The following is a 19,728-nucleotide window of genomic DNA, read 5'->3' as shown; positions in this document are numbered from 1 at the left end:
AACTATGTTGAAACTATGTTGAATGGTAGTTGGGCCTGTAACTTCACATGTGAATTTGAATGGTAGTTGATGTTTGTATTATCACATGCATGTATATGCATGTTACGTGTTATCATTCCTTCAAGATCTCTCTGTTTAGTCTATCTGAATTTGCTCAGGTAGGTGACTCTACTTCTTCATCGCTTCTCTTTTTCATTTTATTGCAATTATATCATCAAAGTAAAAGCATATGTAATCGGTACCTCCCATTGTAGTGGCAAAAAACTACATGTTTCATACAAAATCATGCAAAAAACTTGTATAGCTGATATTGGTTTCTATTATATCTCACTCTAATATGCATTATCAACTACACAGCATACAGAATGCGTTCCAAATACAGTTTGGTTGCACTTTTCCTGTTACTTCTCCACCCTGTGGTTCTCTCAGGACCTACCAACGGGATAATTAGATTTGGATTAAAAAAGAACAAATTTGATGAAAGCAAAATTGTCAAAAGACAGATTGGTGAAGAAGGAACAACATTGAGAGATGAAAATTCTGATGATATAAGTAATATTCGGTTAAAGAACTACATGAATGCTCAGTATTTTGGTCAGATTGGTATTGGTACTCCTCCTCAGAAATTTACTGTTATATTTGACACTGGAAGTTCCAATCTTTGGGTGCCTTCTTCCAAGTGTTACTTTTCAGTAAGTCTTCTTTATTTCTCTCTATATATGGTGATTTAGATTTTGATTCAACCGGGAGGAAAGAAGAAAAAACTGTGTTTTTATGTTGTGTGCAGGTTGCCTGCTATTTGCACTCAAGATACAAGTCAAGCCAATCTGGCACCTACAAAAGAAATGGTACAGACCCTCATTCTTGGTTGTTGGTTCATGCAAATTCTCTAGAAACACCGTGCCTTCTCATGAAAATTGCTTTTGCATGTAATTGCAAAAATAATATTATTGTATTAAAATATCAGTATTTTCTGCCATATAAATTTTGACATGATCAGTTATTGATCCTTTTACTTCGAGTGTGTGTATGATGTTTTTAAGGATTTCTTCCTTTGATATTTTTATGCAGGGTCATCAGCTGAAATCCATTATGGAACTGGGCAAATTTCAGGTTTCTTTAGCCAGGATCATGTCAAGATTGGAGACTTGAATGTTTATGGCCAGGTAAATTTTCCTAAATGGACAACTCTACTATTCTTCAATTTAGTACTGTTTCATGAGTCTTCTATATTCAATCTACCTGGCTTTAGGATTTTATTGAAGCAACAAGAGAACCTAGCCTCACATTTTTGGCAGCCAAATTTGATGGAATTTTGGGGTTAGGATTTCAAGAGATATCTGTTGGAAATGCTGCTCCCATCTGGTAAGTTGATGAATGCTTGTTGTTTTATGATGCAGAATTTGACTAAGGTTTGAAGCATGAGTATTAAATTTCAACTATCATATTCAACAACCCAATTACAACACCCTATCTATCAACTAAGTAGATTCATTATTATCTCAATTTCTCCCTAAATTGAAAAAAATGCTTTGTCTGTGATTGTCTGCTGCCACTCATAGGTATAATATGGTACATCAAAAGCTTGTAGCAGAACCAGTATTTTCATTCTGGTTAAACCGCAATACTGATGAGGAACAGGGCGGAGAGATTGTATTTGGTGGAGTTGATTCAGATCATTACAAGGGTGAGCACACATATGTCCCAGTTACTCATAAAGGCTATTGGCAGGTAATTCATAATGAAACTACATTAACATTTTGCCATTACATTTGCTTAATTTTGTTCCCTGACTATTTTCCTTTTCAATTGCAGATTCAAATAGAAGATGTTCTAATTGATAATTTAACAACTGGTATGGTATGCATTACATATAAACATTAATAGTTAGTAATATTCTTGAAAGTGGGGATATGGTTTAACCTTAATTTTTTATGAATCATATAAGATGCAAAACTTCAATTTTTCAGGATTTTGTTCTGCCAAGTGCTCCGCAATTGTTGATTCTGGAACATCTTTGTTGGCTGGTCCAACGGTAAGAAAAGGAATTTTTTTTACTAAGTTGTTTGAATAAATAATTATATCGTTGATCTATTTCTGATCGATGCATCAGTCTCTGCATATATACATCAACCTCTGGTAACTGGTGTGCAATGAGATGTGAAACTGATTCAAGTCTAAAAGTTGTATATTTTAGGGTGTCATTGCTCAAATCAACCATGCAATTGGAGCAGTTGGTCTTGTGAACCAAGATTGCAAGGCAGTGGTTGCTCAATATGGAAAAACCATATTAGATAAGCTGATAAATAAGGTATTATTATTAATTTGTATTTCTTGAGACTTACAAATGCTACATTCAAGCGTTCCATCCATACATTTTTAACTAACTTCAAAATTATCTATTTCATAGGCTTTGTCACAGCAGATTTGCTCTCAAATTGGTTTGTGTGCTTTTGATGGTACTCAAGGTGTAAGGTATGATCTGATCAAACTATATATATAGTAGTGCTGTGATGAATGTACTTGGATGATCAATTGTGTTGAATTAAAGGAAAATAGTCACAAATTCTCCTATAACTTGTAGTAAGGGAATCCAGAGTGTGGTTGATAAAAACATAGGAAAGACATCTTATAGTTTGAATGATGCTGGATGCACGGCTTGTGAGATGACTGTGGTATGGATGAAAAATCGTCTACGATTAAATGAGACAGAAGATCAAATCTTAGCATATGCCAATTCGGTAAACATTTTTCATAATGAAGTTTGTAGAAAACATAATCAGTGTCCTTTTTAAGAATCTCATATTGTGTAATGTCCGTTGCATTTATAGCTGTGTGACATGCTTCCCAGTCCAAATGGAGAATCAACTGTTGAATGCAGTACTTTATCAAAGATGCCTAATGTTTCGTTCACCATAGGTGGAAAAGTGTTTGAGCTTTCCCCGGAACAGGTATAATCACTTCCGAAGATAGCATGCTGCATCTATCTTAGAAATTTATGTTATGCTTTTATTTCTGTTCATGTGTGTTTTTATAACTATCTTAACTTTGAAGTATTAGAACTTACTTATTTAGCGCAATTTTGATGATGAAAAGTTGTTACATGAATCAGTATATTCTTAAAGTGGGAAAAGGAACCACAGCACAATGCATTAGCGGATTTATAGCATTAGACATTGCTCCTCCTCGTGGACCTTTATGGTATGCATCTTTCTTTGCTTGAGCCATTTCTCTCCTTAATCAACTTCTCATCTTAATAACAAATTGACAATCTCATCTTTCAACATGCTATAGTCTCACAAAAACATTCATCTCATTCCTCTTGTGAGATGTGATGTACCAATGTTCCTTAAAAGTTTAGAAATATTAGGCCTATATTCACCTTTTCTCACCGTATGAATGTTGCTTCTAAAATACAGGATTTTGGGAGACATTTTCATGGGTCGCTATCATACAGTCTTCGATTATGGCAATATGAAAGTTGGATTTGCTGAATCAGCATAAGACTGTTGTATGTATTTTAAATTATTTCCTTGGTTGGGAAGAAACTGTTGTGTCTTATCCACACAATATTACAAAGTCTAATCTTATGATACATGTTCATAAATACGCTTACTATTGCCTTACATTATGTGATCAACGCTTTTGAACATTTAACTTTACCAAACGATAGAGGGTTTAAAAGTTATATCTAACATCTAAATTACTTACATGTTTCTTTGATAAAAACTCTCAATGTTAATGGAGGCAATATCATGTTGGTATTCATTATAATAATTGGAGTTTACTTTGAAGGAATTTGAAGATTTTGTTTTTGTTTTGGTTAGGGTGTTTTTTTAATAACCGCACTTGGGTTGGCACCACCATACACCATACATACAATAACGGAACTTGAAAGCAAACATGAAATGAAGGTTCATTCCTTTTTGTATTCTATTCTTCTACTACACACTTTTATCTCCTGCCTCCACCTTCTTCATCATTCCACCACACCTCTTTCCCCCTTCTTTTTCCACTTTTTTCAGTCTCACAAACAAAGCAACAATGCTCAATCTTCAAATCACAACAATCTCATTAATTATCTACATTTTTTTTAAATCATATTTTACTTTTCTTTCCTTTTTCTGGTTAGGATGATGTAATGACATACCACTCAAGAAGAATTTAGTGTGTGTGTGTGTGTTTTTTTTCTATTAAAAATGTCTAGTTATATTGGCTGAATATATACTGCGTAAATTTATTGTCAATTTTCTCTATATATATTCAAGTCTTACTAATAAATAAATAAATTTGATATATATTTTTTATTTTGACAAGAGTTTTGTCTTCTGCTTGATATTTGGTAGTATTGGAACATTTTTAAAAAGTAAAACTTTATCATATTCCAATAGATGAGAAAAAATATATATATATATATATCTTTTGGATACATGAAAAATGTTAATTTGTAAAGAAGGAGGAATAAACTTTTCTCATTTTAGCAAGGAGAGTTCACCTAAACTTATACTGTATCAAAACAAGATGTTGGAGTAAAACTTTTCCCGTAATAACTGGATGTAAAACTATTATACTTTTCTGTAATAGTGCATTGAAAACATTATATTCTTCTAGAAGTTGAATAGCAATCAAACAAATTTTTAGAACAAAAAAAATTCTTGATATTTTATTAATAAAAATATATCCTCACGAAAATAAATATTATTGATCTCAACAAATATGCCAAATAACTATTGTGTAATAAAAATAGATTGTTGCATCTATTTGAAAGCTTATGAGATAACAATGATTTGCAAATGTTCATATTAACAATGATTTGCATCTCGGTCATGGTAATTTAGTGAATCTGAGATGAGTATGTGTCTTATATATCTCCACCAAAGTTACTTAGTGAATTTGGAATATATATATATATATATATATATATATATATATATATATATATATATATATATATATATACGAAATATATATACGAAATACTTTGATCAACTCCATAAATTTCCAACAAAATTATCATATATTCTTTACCACTAACTTGAATATCTAAATACTTGCATGTGTTTGTTTTCTATGATTCATTATACCAAACCTAGCAAAGACATCTCAATCTTAAAAATAAAGTATCTCTTGACAAACAATAGAAAGATAATACCATATCTTACGAGACAAATCGATTTCCTACCAAAATAATAAAAAAAGAATAAAACATTATATTTTCATTCTCAAATAGTCTTCAAACATCTTCAAATATGATATACGTGGGTGATATACTTATGATATTATACATATGACTTTTGACTTTTGAGAGGTTAGATGCAACTTTTTTTTTTTTCCTTTTCATTTATTTAACTTTAGTTAAATGAAATATTTCTCAAGTCCTTGATATAATATACTTATTACATAATCACAGTAATTAATTTAATGTATTTTATTGAATTTTAAAAACAAGATTGCTAATACAACAATTTTACCTTTATTACTAAAAACTGGTCAGATTCTTTTCTCATTATTTATTAATAAAAATACATTTATAATAGGGACAAAACAAGAAATCAAGATTTAATAATACTTTAGAAAAGTTATAAAATATCTTATAAATTCAAAGTTCTTCCAAACCATGTCTTATCTTACGAGTTAGAAAGAACATAATTTTAAATTCAAGATGCTTAATTAGCTAGTTTCTTTTGCAATAGTTACTGTTTTAAGTCAAGAAAACAATACTCACTTTTTACTTTTAATTTATATATTTTAATAAATAAAACTATAAAAGTTAGCAACAACAAAATAAATCATTCAAGTATAGTTACATGTTTAAATTTAAAATGTCTAACATACTTTTAGCTAATTTTAAAATAAATTATGTGCAATAAATATTTAGAAACTGGAAAGAAGTAAATATTTAACTAGTATCACCTTCCAACTTAAATATAAGTAAAATTACTTAATGATTTCGTTTACATGATAAAAAAAAAGAATATATTTTTTTCAAATTATTCTCAGTTAGATATTATTATTATGAGAAAAGGTATTTATATTTTAATATGTTTAATTGATGAAAGAAGTAAGGTGCGTTGTTGCACCAAACACATGGGGACGTAGGTGTCTCCAAATATAAAACGTGCCGTTTTAAACTCACACGTGTTCTCTACGTGTCCGTAATGGCCCCACTTTTGTTCTGTATCCCGTAACGTAACTAGAAACAACGCGGCCGAAACAAAACCCTTTTCATCCATACAAACCGAAAGGAAAAGATAACGGAGAAAAGAGGGCCACGTGACTTGCGTGTGATCCAATCCAACGATCTTTCACTCACTCTCACCACCACCACCTCCTTCCAACTCACCTCTTTAATTCATTCATTCTATTTTTTTAATCCATAAATCCAAACATTTTATATTCAATTATAATTGATAAAATGAAAAACCAAATAATACATTTTTATCTATTATAAATAAAGCTTATTTCATAAAAATTTAATCAATTCACTACCTACTTTTTCCATGTATTAAAAAATAATGATTTAATTAAGTTTTAAGTTTTTGAATAATTTTAATTAGCTTTTATTTTTTTATTTACATATTGAGCGGTCATAATTTTTTATATTGTTTATTTGCATGTACGTGGTTTTCACATATTAAAAAAATACCAAATTTTATGATTAATATAAAGATACAAATAACACATTATTTTTACAAAGATGAGATAATAAAGGATTGTTATCTTCATCTACATCAACGGTGAGAAGACTCCTTAGTCATTACAAGTGTGAACACGGAAGTCATTGAAGATATAACAACTTCATTGCAAACATATTTTGAATAAATGAAAACAATAACATTCGTTTTCTTTTTATCATTTTTCATTGACCGCAATATTCTTTTATATTAATTCCAAAACATCATATTTTTTAACATTTAGATAACCAAACAATATATCAGACATGTCTCTCCCTATTAAGGAAAAATTAATCTTGAGTCAATTTAAAAATATAAATTTTTTAAATACTTAATATAAGAAAAAAAAACTTTAACATAAAGTTTTTTTTTATTCTAATATGTTAATAATTTTTTATAATAAACTTTTGACAACACGTCAAAGTATTATTATTTTATTAGTTTGTTCAAATTTATTATAAAAAAATATTTTAAAACCTGATCATGATTAAGCGTTGAACAAAAATTATCAATGAAAAGTTGTTAAGAAAACATTTTTCAAATCTTTTAAATTAGTTTGATACTATCTTTTTTATGTTTTAAAAAGAATACAAAAGTTTATTTTTTTATAATCATTTTATTTTTATAACATGTGTTAAATGAGTGTAAAATTGTTATATATTATTATTCTTGATATAAAGACTGAAATGAAAAGTAGTTTTAAAGAGAAAAGTTAATTATGAAAATATAAATGAAATGTCTTTAAAGAATGAATTTGAGAAGGTGCAGTGTTGGAAGTAATGGATGTTATGTGAAAGAAATATAGTATTTGGAAGTTAGTTATTAGGTAACTGTAGAGGATTTAATTGGCTTTATGCTTTTGCTTGCTGCCTAAATAAGTAACACATAAATCCACACTTCTCACTCCTAACTCCTATTTCAACCTCTAAGCACTTTTTAAGTACTTTCTTCTATCTCACACCACCCAAACAACTCACCAAACCAAACCCCCCTAACTTTAATAACACCATCATGCTTATTTCAATTTCCATATTAATGTTTTCTAATGAATTTCCTCAAAACTAAAACAAGTTTAATCAATGTAATGTCAATGCCACACCCACCTTTCCAATCATTTTTTTCTTCTTCATTCAACTCACTTTTTTACTATAATTCATTAGTAAAGCCAAATCAGATACATCCATCCAATTGTTTCATGCCATTCAAAAGGGAAAAAATGAACGTACTTCATTTTGCAATGTGTCACTATGAAATTATGATGATTGCTTTGGTAATAAGTAGAAACCTCCCATTAGAAGGGTTGTTTCTGCATTAACCAATCCATCTTCTAGAAGTAAGCGTGGAGTAAAGTAGCAGTTGGTACTTTCTGATTTAATTTTCAGAAAGTTTTTCAACAACTTATTAAAGTACGTTGCACTTTTTCATGAAAATATTATGATGCCAAATGATTGAAAAGTAAATATTAGAAAAAAAAAAATCAGAAATGGTGTTAGTATCACAGTATGTTGGCCAATCCAAACTCTTCCAGTACTACTCAGCTTTCAATGAGTTTCAACCCTTTGGTTTTTCAAAACTGCAAAATATCATCCTCAATCCAACATCAATTGAAATGCACTTTTTCAGGGCAATGTTTTTGAAGCTTCTTAATTATAGATTTCCAATCAGGAATGTAAAAACAAAACATTTATATATAGTCAGAGATCAGGTTATTCCTACACTCAAAAAATCACCTACTGCTGCTAACTCATCTATAATTAATTCATTTCAGCTAATGCCAAATCAACCAAGAGAATTTGACTAACTGGGTTTGTGAAAATGAAAATATAAAACATAGGATAAGGTTAACAAACCAGCTACTTCTTTGACCCATAACAGTGCATAAAGGAAAAATATTCTTTCAACCACTAAATATTTTACATTCATTTAATACTATTTTTCTTACTTTTTCCTCTCTTCTTTCTTTTTAAAAAATATAAAACTTTATATTTATATGACCATTTTATTCTTATATCTTATGTTAAATAAATGTAAAAGTATGTCATGATACAATTTTTTGTGCAGAAAGATGAATCTTTCTATCTGCAATTTGACTTGTAACAAAACTTATACGCGTTGTGTAGTATTTTACTCAGAAAAAATGATTCTTTGACACACCTAAATTTTTTACATTTATTTAATACTATCCTTATTTATTTTTTACTCTCTTCTTTCTTGAAAACATTCAAAAATTTATACTTTTATGATATTTTTTACTCTTATACTCAAATGAATATGAATTAGTGTTATAATATCATCGGTCTTTTATTTATTTTGAAGCCATTGTAATGTGTCAATCCTGTATGCTGACATTCAGAATACAAACCAAAAAGAAAACCTTGGATGAGAAAAAAAGATAGTAAAGTTGAACCAGATTGGTGGTTGAACCCACCCCTTAAACCTCCCATGTTCACTTTTTGAAAGTGTAGCCAAGTATTATACAAAAAACAATGAATCCCCTGTTATCTACCTAACCCAAAACTCTTACTTCCCTTACACCAAAATTCAGACCAACACACTCAAAAACACTTTCATTCTTTCTTGTCCTCACCACTAAAATACCACACCCACCCAAAGTAGGCCACGTCTATGCACTCCCGTTGAAGGGATACTCACCTTTACAAGGGACAAAGATAAAAGCATTCAACCGCAACCAATCAAATCATAACATATGCTTGTATAGATAAAATTAAATAAAAAATTAAACTTTTATCTTATCTCAATTTTATAATTTAATAATGTCTGTTTTACATATAAAGCATAATAAATAGCTTTTAATGAATTGACCTTGTAAAAAAATGTAGCAAAGTTTTTATTAGGTAAAAATATGCAGTACATTTTTTTGCTGTCAACTGTGTCTTAACTTATTAGGTAAAAGATTAGCAGAAGGCAACTGTTATTTATTCGCAGAATTTCCTTACAAGATATAGATGAAGTATAGGTTTTGTTTTCAACGTTTATACCAACACTAAATAAAGTAGTAAAATAAAGCCTTTAACTCAAACCAAAAGTGTGTCCTTGTTTATTATATAAATGCCGCAATTGCAAACCCAAGACTCTGCACTCTCTAAGACAGAGCCTGACAAACAGCATGGAGTGGACTAGAGGCTTCATCATAGGACGTGGCTCGTCAGCCACCGTCTACACCGCCACCTCCGCCCACTCCTCCACCGTTGCCGCTGTCAAGACTGCAGAGTTATCCCCGTCAAACTCAGAAAAGTTGCAGAGAGAACAGAGGATTCTGTCTTCTCTGTTTTCTCCCCAAGTAGTTGCCTACAAAGGTTGTAACACTACAGAGGAAAACAACACCCTGTGGTTCAACCTCTTCATGGAGTACATGCCCTTTGGAACTCTCTCTCAGGAAATTCGCCGGCACGGTGGTCGGCTCAGCGAGCCGACCATCGTGAACTACGTTCGACAAGTCCTGCAGGGGCTGGAGTACTTGCACAATAAGGGTGTTGTGCATTGTGATATTAAAGGTAGCAACATTTTGATTGGGGAAGATGGGGCCAAGATTGGGGATTTTGGGTGTGCTAAGTTGTGGAATGAGTCTCCGGTGGCGGCGATCGGGGGCACGCCAATGTTCATGGCCCCAGAGGTGGCGCGTGGGGAGGAGCAAGGGTACCCTGCTGATGTATGGGCGCTTGGATGCACTGTGGTTGAAATGGCCACTGGGTTTGCTCCGTGGCCTAATTTAGAAGACCCTGTAACTGTGTTGTACCGCGTTGCATATTCCAATGAAGTTCCTGAGATTCCAAGTTTTCTGTCTGAAGAAGCAAAGGATTTCTTGGGGAAGTGTTTCAGGAGGAATCCTAAAGAGAGGTGGAATTGTAGTGAGCTTCTGAAGCATCCGTTTGTTGGGGAATTGAGTTCCAACGACAAGGATATTGAACAATCTAATTCATGTTCTCCAACAAGTATTCTTGAGCAGAGCTTTTGGAATTCTGTGGAAGAGGCAGAGTGTGTCTCTGACCCTGGCAATGCGATTCAAATTAAAAGCTCTGATGAGTCTCCGAAGGGTAGGATCAGAAGGCTAGCTTTGTGTTCGGGGGATCCAATTTGGGAATTGGATGATGAAAATTGGATCACAACGAGGGGCAGTGAAGCAGGGGTTTCAAGATGTGAAGGGTTGGATTTGGATGTTGTTAATATTAGAATTAGTGATTATTTTTGTGATGATTATTATAAATGTAGTGATGTTAGCGTTGAAGTTGGTAGTTTCAATTTTGAGGGAGGCGTTGATGAGATGGTTATCCCTTCAACATTTGAGTTTTTATAATTGAACAATTGGAGAACTTTTTTATTTTCCCAACAGTATGGAGAACATCAGATGTCAGTGTTGCAGTTAATATCCAATGACCTTTCTCGGCCACGGGCCTAACTCGATTAATGTTTTGTGGGCACGTTTCACACTTGGTTTCATTGCCAAAGCCATTTTCAAAAATTGAACTTGTTTAATTTGGTGAAATAGTAGAACTAAAAAAATGAAAATGAATAAATAAATAAAGAGAAACAGAAGATGCAAGCAGGGCAGGCCCCAGGTGGTGGTTCTGTGTTTTAAACTCTGAACCTGTCTATGATGTTTATTTGTGTTGGTTGAATGAGTGTAATGGAAAGGAAGCATGGGGAATCAAAGTTAGTGATTGGTGGCGATGGCATCTGTTTTGCCAACTATTTATCTGTCAATGGTATTTGGTAGGTCCAGAAATAAAAATCCATTTACTTACAAGGTTAAACTACTGATCAAACTCCTCTACCATACCCAACCTATATAATAAAACAGGTCGTAGTTTTAAAAGCAAAACGAATATGCAACAAATATTACGTTAGGTGGGTGAGGGTTAATGTCAAAGCGGGTACATCATGATAAATACCAATTCATCAAATGCTAATAGCACGCATAACTGGTTGAAATAGTTTTCGAGTCTCGAAATTTGGTCAATGCCCTGTAGGTTGATTTATCTTGTACGAGCGAATATTCAGACCAAAATATAAACTAAAGTTTTAATCTTTTATGGTTGGAGAATAGGTCCCTCCCTAAATTACTAGCAGAGTAAATTTTGGTCAATCTAGGGAGTGGCTGGGTTCAAAATTCCAATTCATTAGTTTATTACCAAAAAGTTGCACTGTTGTCAAAGCCCCATCGAAAAAGGATAAACTCTAATCACATTATTGAGATGCCCTTCTTGTGAAGCATCTACACTACTTAGGCCTCAAGAGTTTAGAATCATGATTTGTCTTTGCAGTTTGCTCTTTTAAGCCCATCCGCACAAATCAGCTCCAGCTTAATTGTTTTCTGAATTCGCTTTTGCATTGGTTCCCAAATGCTCCAATATGATTTATTTGATATGGATATGGGAATTGTAGGTCTAGGTGCCTGGTATGGGTAGGTTCTTCAAAGGTTACGCAAGCGAAAAAGTACAACAAAAGAGGACCAATTTGAACCGCTGGTAGAAAGGGATGGGGGAAGGACATGTAGAATATGATTTAAGTATTGTCGAACAATGTAGGTTTCTGTCCATAAAAATTACTTACCCTGCATAACAGTAAATGCTTTATTAATAAAAGGCTATGCTGAAGTCTGGTATGTTATATAGTTTACATTTACAAAATCTTATATTTTGAAAGGTTAGAGGATATGTTTAAACTTAAGCAACACGCCAATTACTTACCCTGCATAACAGTGAAAGAACCAAGAGAAAAAAAATAACTTTAGAGATTTATTTTTCACTTAAGCTTTTACACAGAAGGATAACTTTATAATATTTATATTTTCATAGTATATTTTTTACACTATTAGCCATCCTACTTTCTTGTCCACATATACTGCAGATATGGCCTAATAGTATTGGTATATATATATATAAGGTGTTTTAAGTATAATGAATAGGCATAACACCCCTCTCCTCTATCTACTGTGACCTATTTATCTAATGAAAACACGCATCACTCAGGCAGAAACAAGTGAATGAAAGAAGAAAATTGTTTTAGCATATTTGAAACTTCACGTGGTCTTTTTGTTAACAGCATGGGAAGAACTGTGGTCAATAGCCTGCAACTGACTGCGAAGATTCTGATTGTCTGCCAAGAGGCGGTCATATTCCATAAGAAACCCCTCAGATTGCTTTCTAAGAGCCTCCACCTCAGCTTCCATGGCCTTAGCCTTCCTTGCTTTTACTTCACACTCAGATTCCAGCTTCTCAATTTGGGGCTTCAATGTCGAAATTTCTTCCACCAAAGCCTTGTGCTCGGTTGCACTCACAGTTTTACCGTCCTCAAAACTTCGACTCTGTTTCTTAGCAGCTTCCATGGCCTTCCTCAGTAACCGAAGCTCTCTGATGTAGTGGTGCAATCTGTCGATCATCAGAGCCAGAAACAGCACAAACCCTGCCCACATCACCATATACGTCAAAAATCAATTTCCACCACTATTACATAACACATAATGATTTTAGAAACCAAACTCAACTTACAGAAAACATTTAATCGCCATTGGCTTCAGTTAGTTTTAGATGAAAAATATTTCTTAAAATGAACGACTTTATGACGATAAAAGTTGAATTTTGTAAACTTCTATAACAAAATAAAATAAACTATTTAGCAGTATCATGTATAGTTTATTGATGTTTACAATAACTGCTTTAGAAGCCATATTTAGATAATATAAAAGTTATTTTTTTTATACCAATTGTCTTGAAACTTATTTCAAAAATAACTACACATAAATGATAATTAAACAAAAGAAATGAGCATAAACTTAATCACAATTTGTGTAACCCTATTATTAGCATAGATTACTCATCCCCGAACACAGACACATATATCGTTTGAAACCTCGAGAGCGTACAACGTGGATATTTTCCTGTCAACAGAGTTTATTCCATACCCAAGGATTCAAACCCTTACCACTTTATCAGAAACATGAGCTTAATGTCAGTTTGGTTTGAAAAAAATACATCATCTTAATCTAAATCATATTTGTTTGACTTTTATACTACAAAGTCAAAGGACTCACTATAATAGAAAACACACACATAATATTTTTTTACCTCTATCTATTTATGTTTACTAATAATAGAAGAAAAGGGACCATTTCCCAAAACATATACAGCTTAACCGAATTTTTATTCTTTTTATTCTATTTTACTGAGAAACAAGTAAAGAATCATAAGGTGTAATATCACAAAGGTAAATCACAGTCATCATGAATTCATTTTCCAGATATATAATTCTAGAGCACTGCACGCACAAGAGAAACGAAATTTAAGCCAAACGAAATTAGTTTACCCATAAGAGAAGCTTCGAGCGTGTGCTTAGAGACGAGGACTTGGTCGGTGGGGTTAACAACGGGAGCATCGAGGCTCCGACGCTGGATCTTGGCGATGCTGTAGAGCGAGGAAGCGAGCACCACGAGCAGCGTGGCGGCGACAGTCTTAACGACGACGGGGCCGCGGCCGCGCTTGACCCGATCCAATGTGACGATGACTAGCTTCCTGGCCGGAGTTTTGAAAAGGAATGAAACAATGACGAACATTTGGGCGAAAATGACGGCGTAGAGAAGCTGCAACATGTTGTTATCTTGGGTGATTGGTGCGTTGGATCGATTAGGATGAAAAGGGAATGCAAACCCTAGAATGGAGTGAGGGGTATTAAGGGGCGAGAATTGAGCGCGTGGGGTGAGTGTGGAAGAGCGTGTAGATCACACAACTCGGAGGAGTCGACATAATGGCGGTAGAGGGTGAGGGTATGGTCGTCATTTCAGTCTTTCCCTCCCTTTTCTCACTTTATTGCCTAACGGTCAACACACATCTTCCCACCTTCCTCTTTTCTTTCTTATTCCACAATCATTAATTCTCATCTCTTCAAATCAAGGATTCCTTCATTTTTGTTTCCAAATGCCATAGATCAAACGTAAGAAACATATATTGAAAAACAAATAATCCTACACTCCTCTAAACATCATGTAGGCCCTGTTCTCTTGAGTGGATTTGAAGGAATGGATTTGAGGGGATTTGAGAGGATTTGAAGATAATTTTTTTTATCGTTTTTTTGAGTTGGAGGTAAATGAGAGTGAATTTAAAAATAATTTTTTTTAATATGTCATGTCAATACAATTCTATACTAATTCTCACAAATTTTATTTTCAAATTCACTCTCGTTTACCTCCAAATTCGCTCAAAAAAACGATAAAAAAAATTATTTTCAAATCTTCTCAAATCCCCTCAAATCCACCCAAGAGAACATGGCCGTAAAGTCATGAGTGTATTACGCACATCAAATTGGATGTATTATACCAATATTTTAGATTTGTACTTGTAAAAAAATATTTACTAAGTTATTTGTCAAATTTCACAACAAATATTAGTTATAATAAAAGTTATAAACGTTTCATATTAACAATTTCGTTACTAAAATGTGAATGAAATGTACTGTACATCATGGAATTATAATATGGTGTGACCTTAAATAATTTAAAGCTAGAAAAATATTAGATACTTACAAATAGACTTTCTTTGATTTGTAATACACTTTTGCATTATTTTAATAGAAAGTTCTATGAAAATTGAAAAACCAGATTTAACGGTGTTAATTTTAAATATTTTTGCAATATTTAGAGATTGATGAAGGCATGTCAGCAAGTTTATAATCACGACATACGGTTCAATCAACTGAGTTAAGTACCCTTAATTATTTTTGTCTGATATAATATATTCACGAAATATGATATGTTTCATATAAACTTTTTATTTATTTTTGTTTACTTCTTTTATTTAAACCATTAGAAAACATTTTAATTGTTTAAATTACGAGGAAAATTTCTCTGAAGAACACAAAATTGAACAAAAGAAACTTTTTTTTTTCAAAATTGTCAACAAAATAAATTTGAATTTTAAAAATAAAAAATGTCATAAACATTTAAATTTATTTACAACTATTTTCAGTGCAAATTTCAATAGAAAATAAATCAATGTCTTCGATGAGCATCTTGGAAAAATCAAGTTATTTATACTCAGCTCTCTGATATAATTTCAATTACACGACATATATTTTAAAAAACAACTCGAAATAAAAATATAAAATTAAAAAAGAAAGTTTTAAAATATTAACAAAATACAGACAGCCATCCTAATATTAGAAAAGGAGCTATTGTGGAATGAAGAGGGATGAAACTCTTTTCAATAATAATAAGAAAGATTAATACATTATTTGGTTTTTAGTTTGGGATGATGTGTTTAAAGTGATCCTATCTTTTTTGAAAGTTTACTATTGTCCTATACGTAAAGAACTGTTCAAGTTGGTCCTTTTCGCTTACAGCTTTAAAAACATTAACGACGTAATGATGTGGTGTAAAGAATCAAATTTAAAAAAAAAAAAAAAAAAAAAAAAAGAGAGAACGGGGAGGAAGGAACGTGCGCTGCCACAAAGGGACAGTGAACGTTGCTTCCCCCTTTGAAAACAAAACAACAAACGGGGGAAAGGGGGAAGGAAGGAACGTTGGCCACAATGAGACAGCCAACGTTGCTTCCCCATTCAAAAAGAAAAACAAGAAAAGGAAAGAGAAGAAGAGGGGAAGACGGAAGAGTTTGGGAAGTTAAAAGGAAGTTTTGGGGTTCTGCCGGGAGGGGAAATTCTTGCTGCCAAATTTGAGAGGGGAGAAGTGGGAGCTGCTGTTGAAGCTGCAAGGAGGCTTTGGTGGTGCATTTGGAAGAGTTGAAGAGTGGCTGGAAGTTCTGGGAAAGAGGAGAAGTGAAGAACTTTTGAAGTTGGAAGGAGATCAAACTCTCTGGAAGTGATTCAAGGAAGTCTTCAAGAGGTAAGGGGAGCTAGATCTTTTGTTTGATTGATGATATATGTTGTGTTTAATGCAAATCTGGGAAGGAAGGGATGAAAAATTGGGATTTCTGGGTTTTCTGGGTTTTCTGGAAAACCTGCGATTCTGCAGAATTCTGCAGAAACGCGCGTTCGTCCAATTTGATGAAAATTGGACGTTCGTCCAAAATGGCTCGACCAATTAGTGGTCGGCCAAGATATTGGCGCGTTCGTCCAAAACGGCTCGACCAATTAGTGGTCGGCCAGATTATGTTGAGCGTTCGGTTTTTAGTTCAGGGTTAGCGTTCGTCCTTCAATCCTGTATAGCGTTCGGTCTTTTTGAAAAAGTTATATTAGACGCTCGGTTTTGTGGGTGTTAACGTTCGTCCAAACATTTTAAATGCTCGGTTTTGATGTAAGAGTAATAGTGAGCGTTCGGTTTTTATTGGGTGTTCTAAGGTGTGGATATTAGACGTTCGGCCTTATTTAATTGAAACTGTGAGCGTACGTTTTTGTGGGTACTCTTAGGTTTGGATATTGAGCGAACGGTTTTTGTCAAATTGTGATGTGCGCGTTCGGTAATAATTCGATAGTTTTAAGTTTAAATCTGGAGCGTTCGGTCTTGTTCTGTTGAGCATTCGGTTGTAGTTTAAATTCTGATTTTGAGCGTTCGGTCTTGGTTTCAATCTGATTGTGAGCGTTCGGCCTTAATTCGATATCCAATCTTAAACGTTCGTCCATATGGTGTTCGGCCTTGATATTTAAGCACTAGGTCAAATAGTGTTTAATTCAATAGGGTATTCAATGGTTTAGCGTTCGACCCTGTAGCGTTTAATCTCATAGCGTTCGGCCCAAGTACTAGATCTCAGCGTTCGGTCTAAGTTCTCTATTTCAATGTTCGATCTTAAGTAGTATTCTTAGGATTTAATCTTGAACGTTCGGTTTTGATGTATTAGTGTGCGTTCGGTTTTAAATTCAGAATCCTTAATTTAGATCTGGAACGTTCGGTTGTAAATTGATATTCGTAAGGTTGGATCATGAACGTTCGGTCTTAGTGTACTAGAAATTGTAGCGTTCGTTCTTTTAGGATTCGGATTTAGCGTTCGTCCAATATGATGTTCGATAAAATAGCGTTCGGCCTAAGTACTCGATCCCAGCGTTCGGCCTAAGTATCAATCTTAGCGGTCGTTCTTAAAGTGTTTTCGGTGCAATAGCGTTCGTCCTAAGTATCAATCTCAGCGTTCGACCTAATGGTGTGATCAGTTAAATAGCGTTCGGCCTGTTAGTAAATAGCGTTCGGCCTGATAGTATAGGATTTGATAACGTCCGTCCAAATAGCGTTCGGCCTATTGATTGGTAATTAGCGTTCGTCCGATGTTTGGCAATTAGCGTTCGTCCATTTGCAATTAGCGTTCGTCCGTGGTGTTCACTTAATAGCGTTCGTCCTGGGTGGTGAATAGTGCTCGTCCAAATAGTATTTTACAAATAAGTTGGATTCCAAGTTCCTTTGCTCTTGGGTTGAATTATGTGTACCAATGGTTGGAATATTGGCTGTGACGTAATTTATTTGAAAATATGTGAATGTATGAAATATGTTGGATTTGTTGTGATAATATGGTGGTATCTGAATATTCATAATTGTGGTTAAGTTTCAAAGTAACAATATGATTCATGGACGTAATTCCATGATCCTCAAGGAGAGGATACATGGTGGTGTTTTGGGGGGTTGTATAGAATGATTACATGGTAGCTCAGTTTTGGGGGTCATCCTGAAGCTCCAATGGTCTTTCTTCTCATGTAGAGAGGATTGAACCATGTGGTGAGGAGTAGCAGGAGGTCCTAGTCTTGGGTGCTTCCATATGACCCAAGGTGAGTGATAACGGATTAACCTCGTGACTGTGGCCGGGCGGTAGTGCCCCAAAGTTTCATCAGGCGGTAGTGCCAGGGCGGTAGTGCCCAAGTTTCATAAAGCCACCACGGGTGCAAGACCCGCCATAGCTCGGTAATCATTCTAGTCCGGACGAGTCGGTCTATAAAGGAACGAGTCGGGTATAAAGTAACAAGTCTTGTGATGTTAGTTTACCATGTTTGGATGAATGTTTACATGTCATGGGAGTGTGTGAATATGGATCAATGAGTATGCTTTAAATTGTTATTTTATATGAACCTATGAATGATTTCATGAATTAATTGTGCTAGGAGATAACATGTTTTTATATCTAGCTCACCCTTGCATTTGTTTGTGTTGTGTGCCAATTTGGATATGTTATTTGGCGATGATCATCCACTTGGATGGGAGCAGATGGCGGGGAGGATACCTTGGGAGCAGCTCTTGATGGAGACGGCAGTGCTGCAACCTAGCTTCACTAATTCTTATTTCGTGAACTCGTTTAATTACATTTGTGTGTATTTTAAGTTTTAAATTTTCCGTGTTTTCCACGGGAGATTCCAATAATCGTATTGTCAATTTCCGCACTATTCTGAGGATGACTGTAATCCTTAAATACTCTTGACTGCTTTCCTATATTATGCATGATGACGTCTTTATTATATATGCATGATGTATATATTTGGGACGTTACATGTGGCAACTGTGATCTTTCAATTTCTTTTATTATATGACAACCTCAATTGTTGTGCAATGTTTATGTGAGAGAGTCTTCATGATTTTGCACTCTAACTCGCGGCAGCCCATGGTGGCACAACGTGTTTGATCAATGATAAATGAAGAAGAAGTTCTCCTTCTGGACTTTTGCTCTTTGCAAAGAAGACAAAGATGGAGGACACATAAAGAGGCTTCTTGCAAGATGCATGGAGGCACATTTTTTCTACGTTTCTGGCTTATGCAATTTGCAGGTTGGTTCCCATTGATGTTGCTTGTGAACTAGGGTTTCTGCGATTTGGATAGCGATTATGTATGTTTATGGTTTGCTGCAAGTGTGAATTAGGCTTTTAGATGTATTGCTATTTTCTTATTCATGTTTGGGTTGGAATTTTTGGTTTACCAGGAATTTCGATTCGATTCTTGCTTGATGGTGGTGAGGCGCGACACATGGTGGAGATATTTTGCTCTGGTTACTGGCGGCGCGATTTCATGGTGGCTAGGGTTTGGTTGGAATCAGGCGATTTGGGTTTGACTTTTGGGTTTTCTGTTGGTTTTCTCTGCTTCGAAAAATAGGTATATGTTGATAGAGGTGACAGATGCATG

The 19,728-nt window shown here is 33.9% G+C and overlaps 3 protein-coding genes and 1 long non-coding RNA gene across 5 annotated transcripts; 3 read left to right on the top strand and 1 right to left on the bottom strand.

Moving 5' to 3' along the window:
- Positions 1–98: 98 nt before the first annotated feature.
- Positions 99–3,607, top strand: LOC124831243 (aspartic proteinase-like). 2 transcript variants are annotated; one of them, XM_047305169.2, is made up of 14 exons: positions 99–158; positions 358–692; positions 788–848; positions 1,072–1,166; positions 1,253–1,365; positions 1,563–1,731; positions 1,816–1,855; positions 1,971–2,035; positions 2,198–2,311; positions 2,411–2,475; positions 2,585–2,741; positions 2,832–2,951; positions 3,113–3,201; positions 3,420–3,607. In XM_047305169.2, exons 2-14 carry the CDS (start codon positions 366–368, stop codon positions 3,502–3,504), a joined length of 1,500 nt encoding a protein of 499 aa, XP_047161125.1. In that variant the 5' UTR covers positions 99–158; positions 358–365; the 3' UTR covers positions 3,505–3,607. The 2 variants fall into 2 exon arrangements, with proteins under 2 accessions (XP_047161125.1, XP_087949431.1); XM_088093305.1 differs by lacking the exon at positions 99–158 and having other exon boundaries at positions 188–692.
- A 6,128-nt stretch (positions 3,608–9,735) lies between these two features.
- LOC124831242 (mitogen-activated protein kinase kinase kinase 18-like) lies at positions 9,736–11,091 on the top strand. The gene has a single exon (XM_088093230.1). It carries the CDS (start codon positions 9,802–9,804, stop codon positions 10,987–10,989), a length of 1,188 nt encoding a protein of 395 aa, XP_087949356.1. The 5' UTR covers positions 9,736–9,801; the 3' UTR covers positions 10,990–11,091.
- A 1,319-nt stretch (positions 11,092–12,410) lies between these two features.
- Positions 12,411–14,544, bottom strand: LOC124831241 (uncharacterized). The gene is made up of 2 exons (XM_047305166.2): positions 13,998–14,544; positions 12,411–13,097 (listed from the first exon to the last, which is right to left on the bottom strand). The coding sequence occupies exons 1-2, from the start codon at positions 14,278–14,280 to the stop codon at positions 12,715–12,717; spliced, it is 666 nt and encodes a 221-aa protein (XP_047161122.1). The 5' UTR covers positions 14,281–14,544; the 3' UTR covers positions 12,411–12,714.
- Positions 14,545–16,096: 1,552 nt separating this feature from the next.
- LOC148196763 (uncharacterized) lies at positions 16,097–19,072 on the top strand. The gene is made up of 2 exons (XR_015780074.1): positions 16,097–16,524; positions 18,823–19,072. It is a non-coding gene; the product is annotated as an uncharacterized LOC148196763 (long non-coding RNA).
- Positions 19,073–19,728: the final 656 nt, after the last annotated feature.

The sequence above is a fragment of the Vigna umbellata genome, chromosome 6 (assembly GCF_029865625.1).
Source record: "Vigna umbellata cultivar VRB3 chromosome 6, Vumbellata_1.0, whole genome shotgun sequence".
Classification (NCBI taxonomy): domain Eukaryota; kingdom Viridiplantae; phylum Streptophyta; class Magnoliopsida; order Fabales; family Fabaceae; genus Vigna; species Vigna umbellata.
This window is presented reverse-complemented; position numbering and strand designations above follow the sequence as displayed.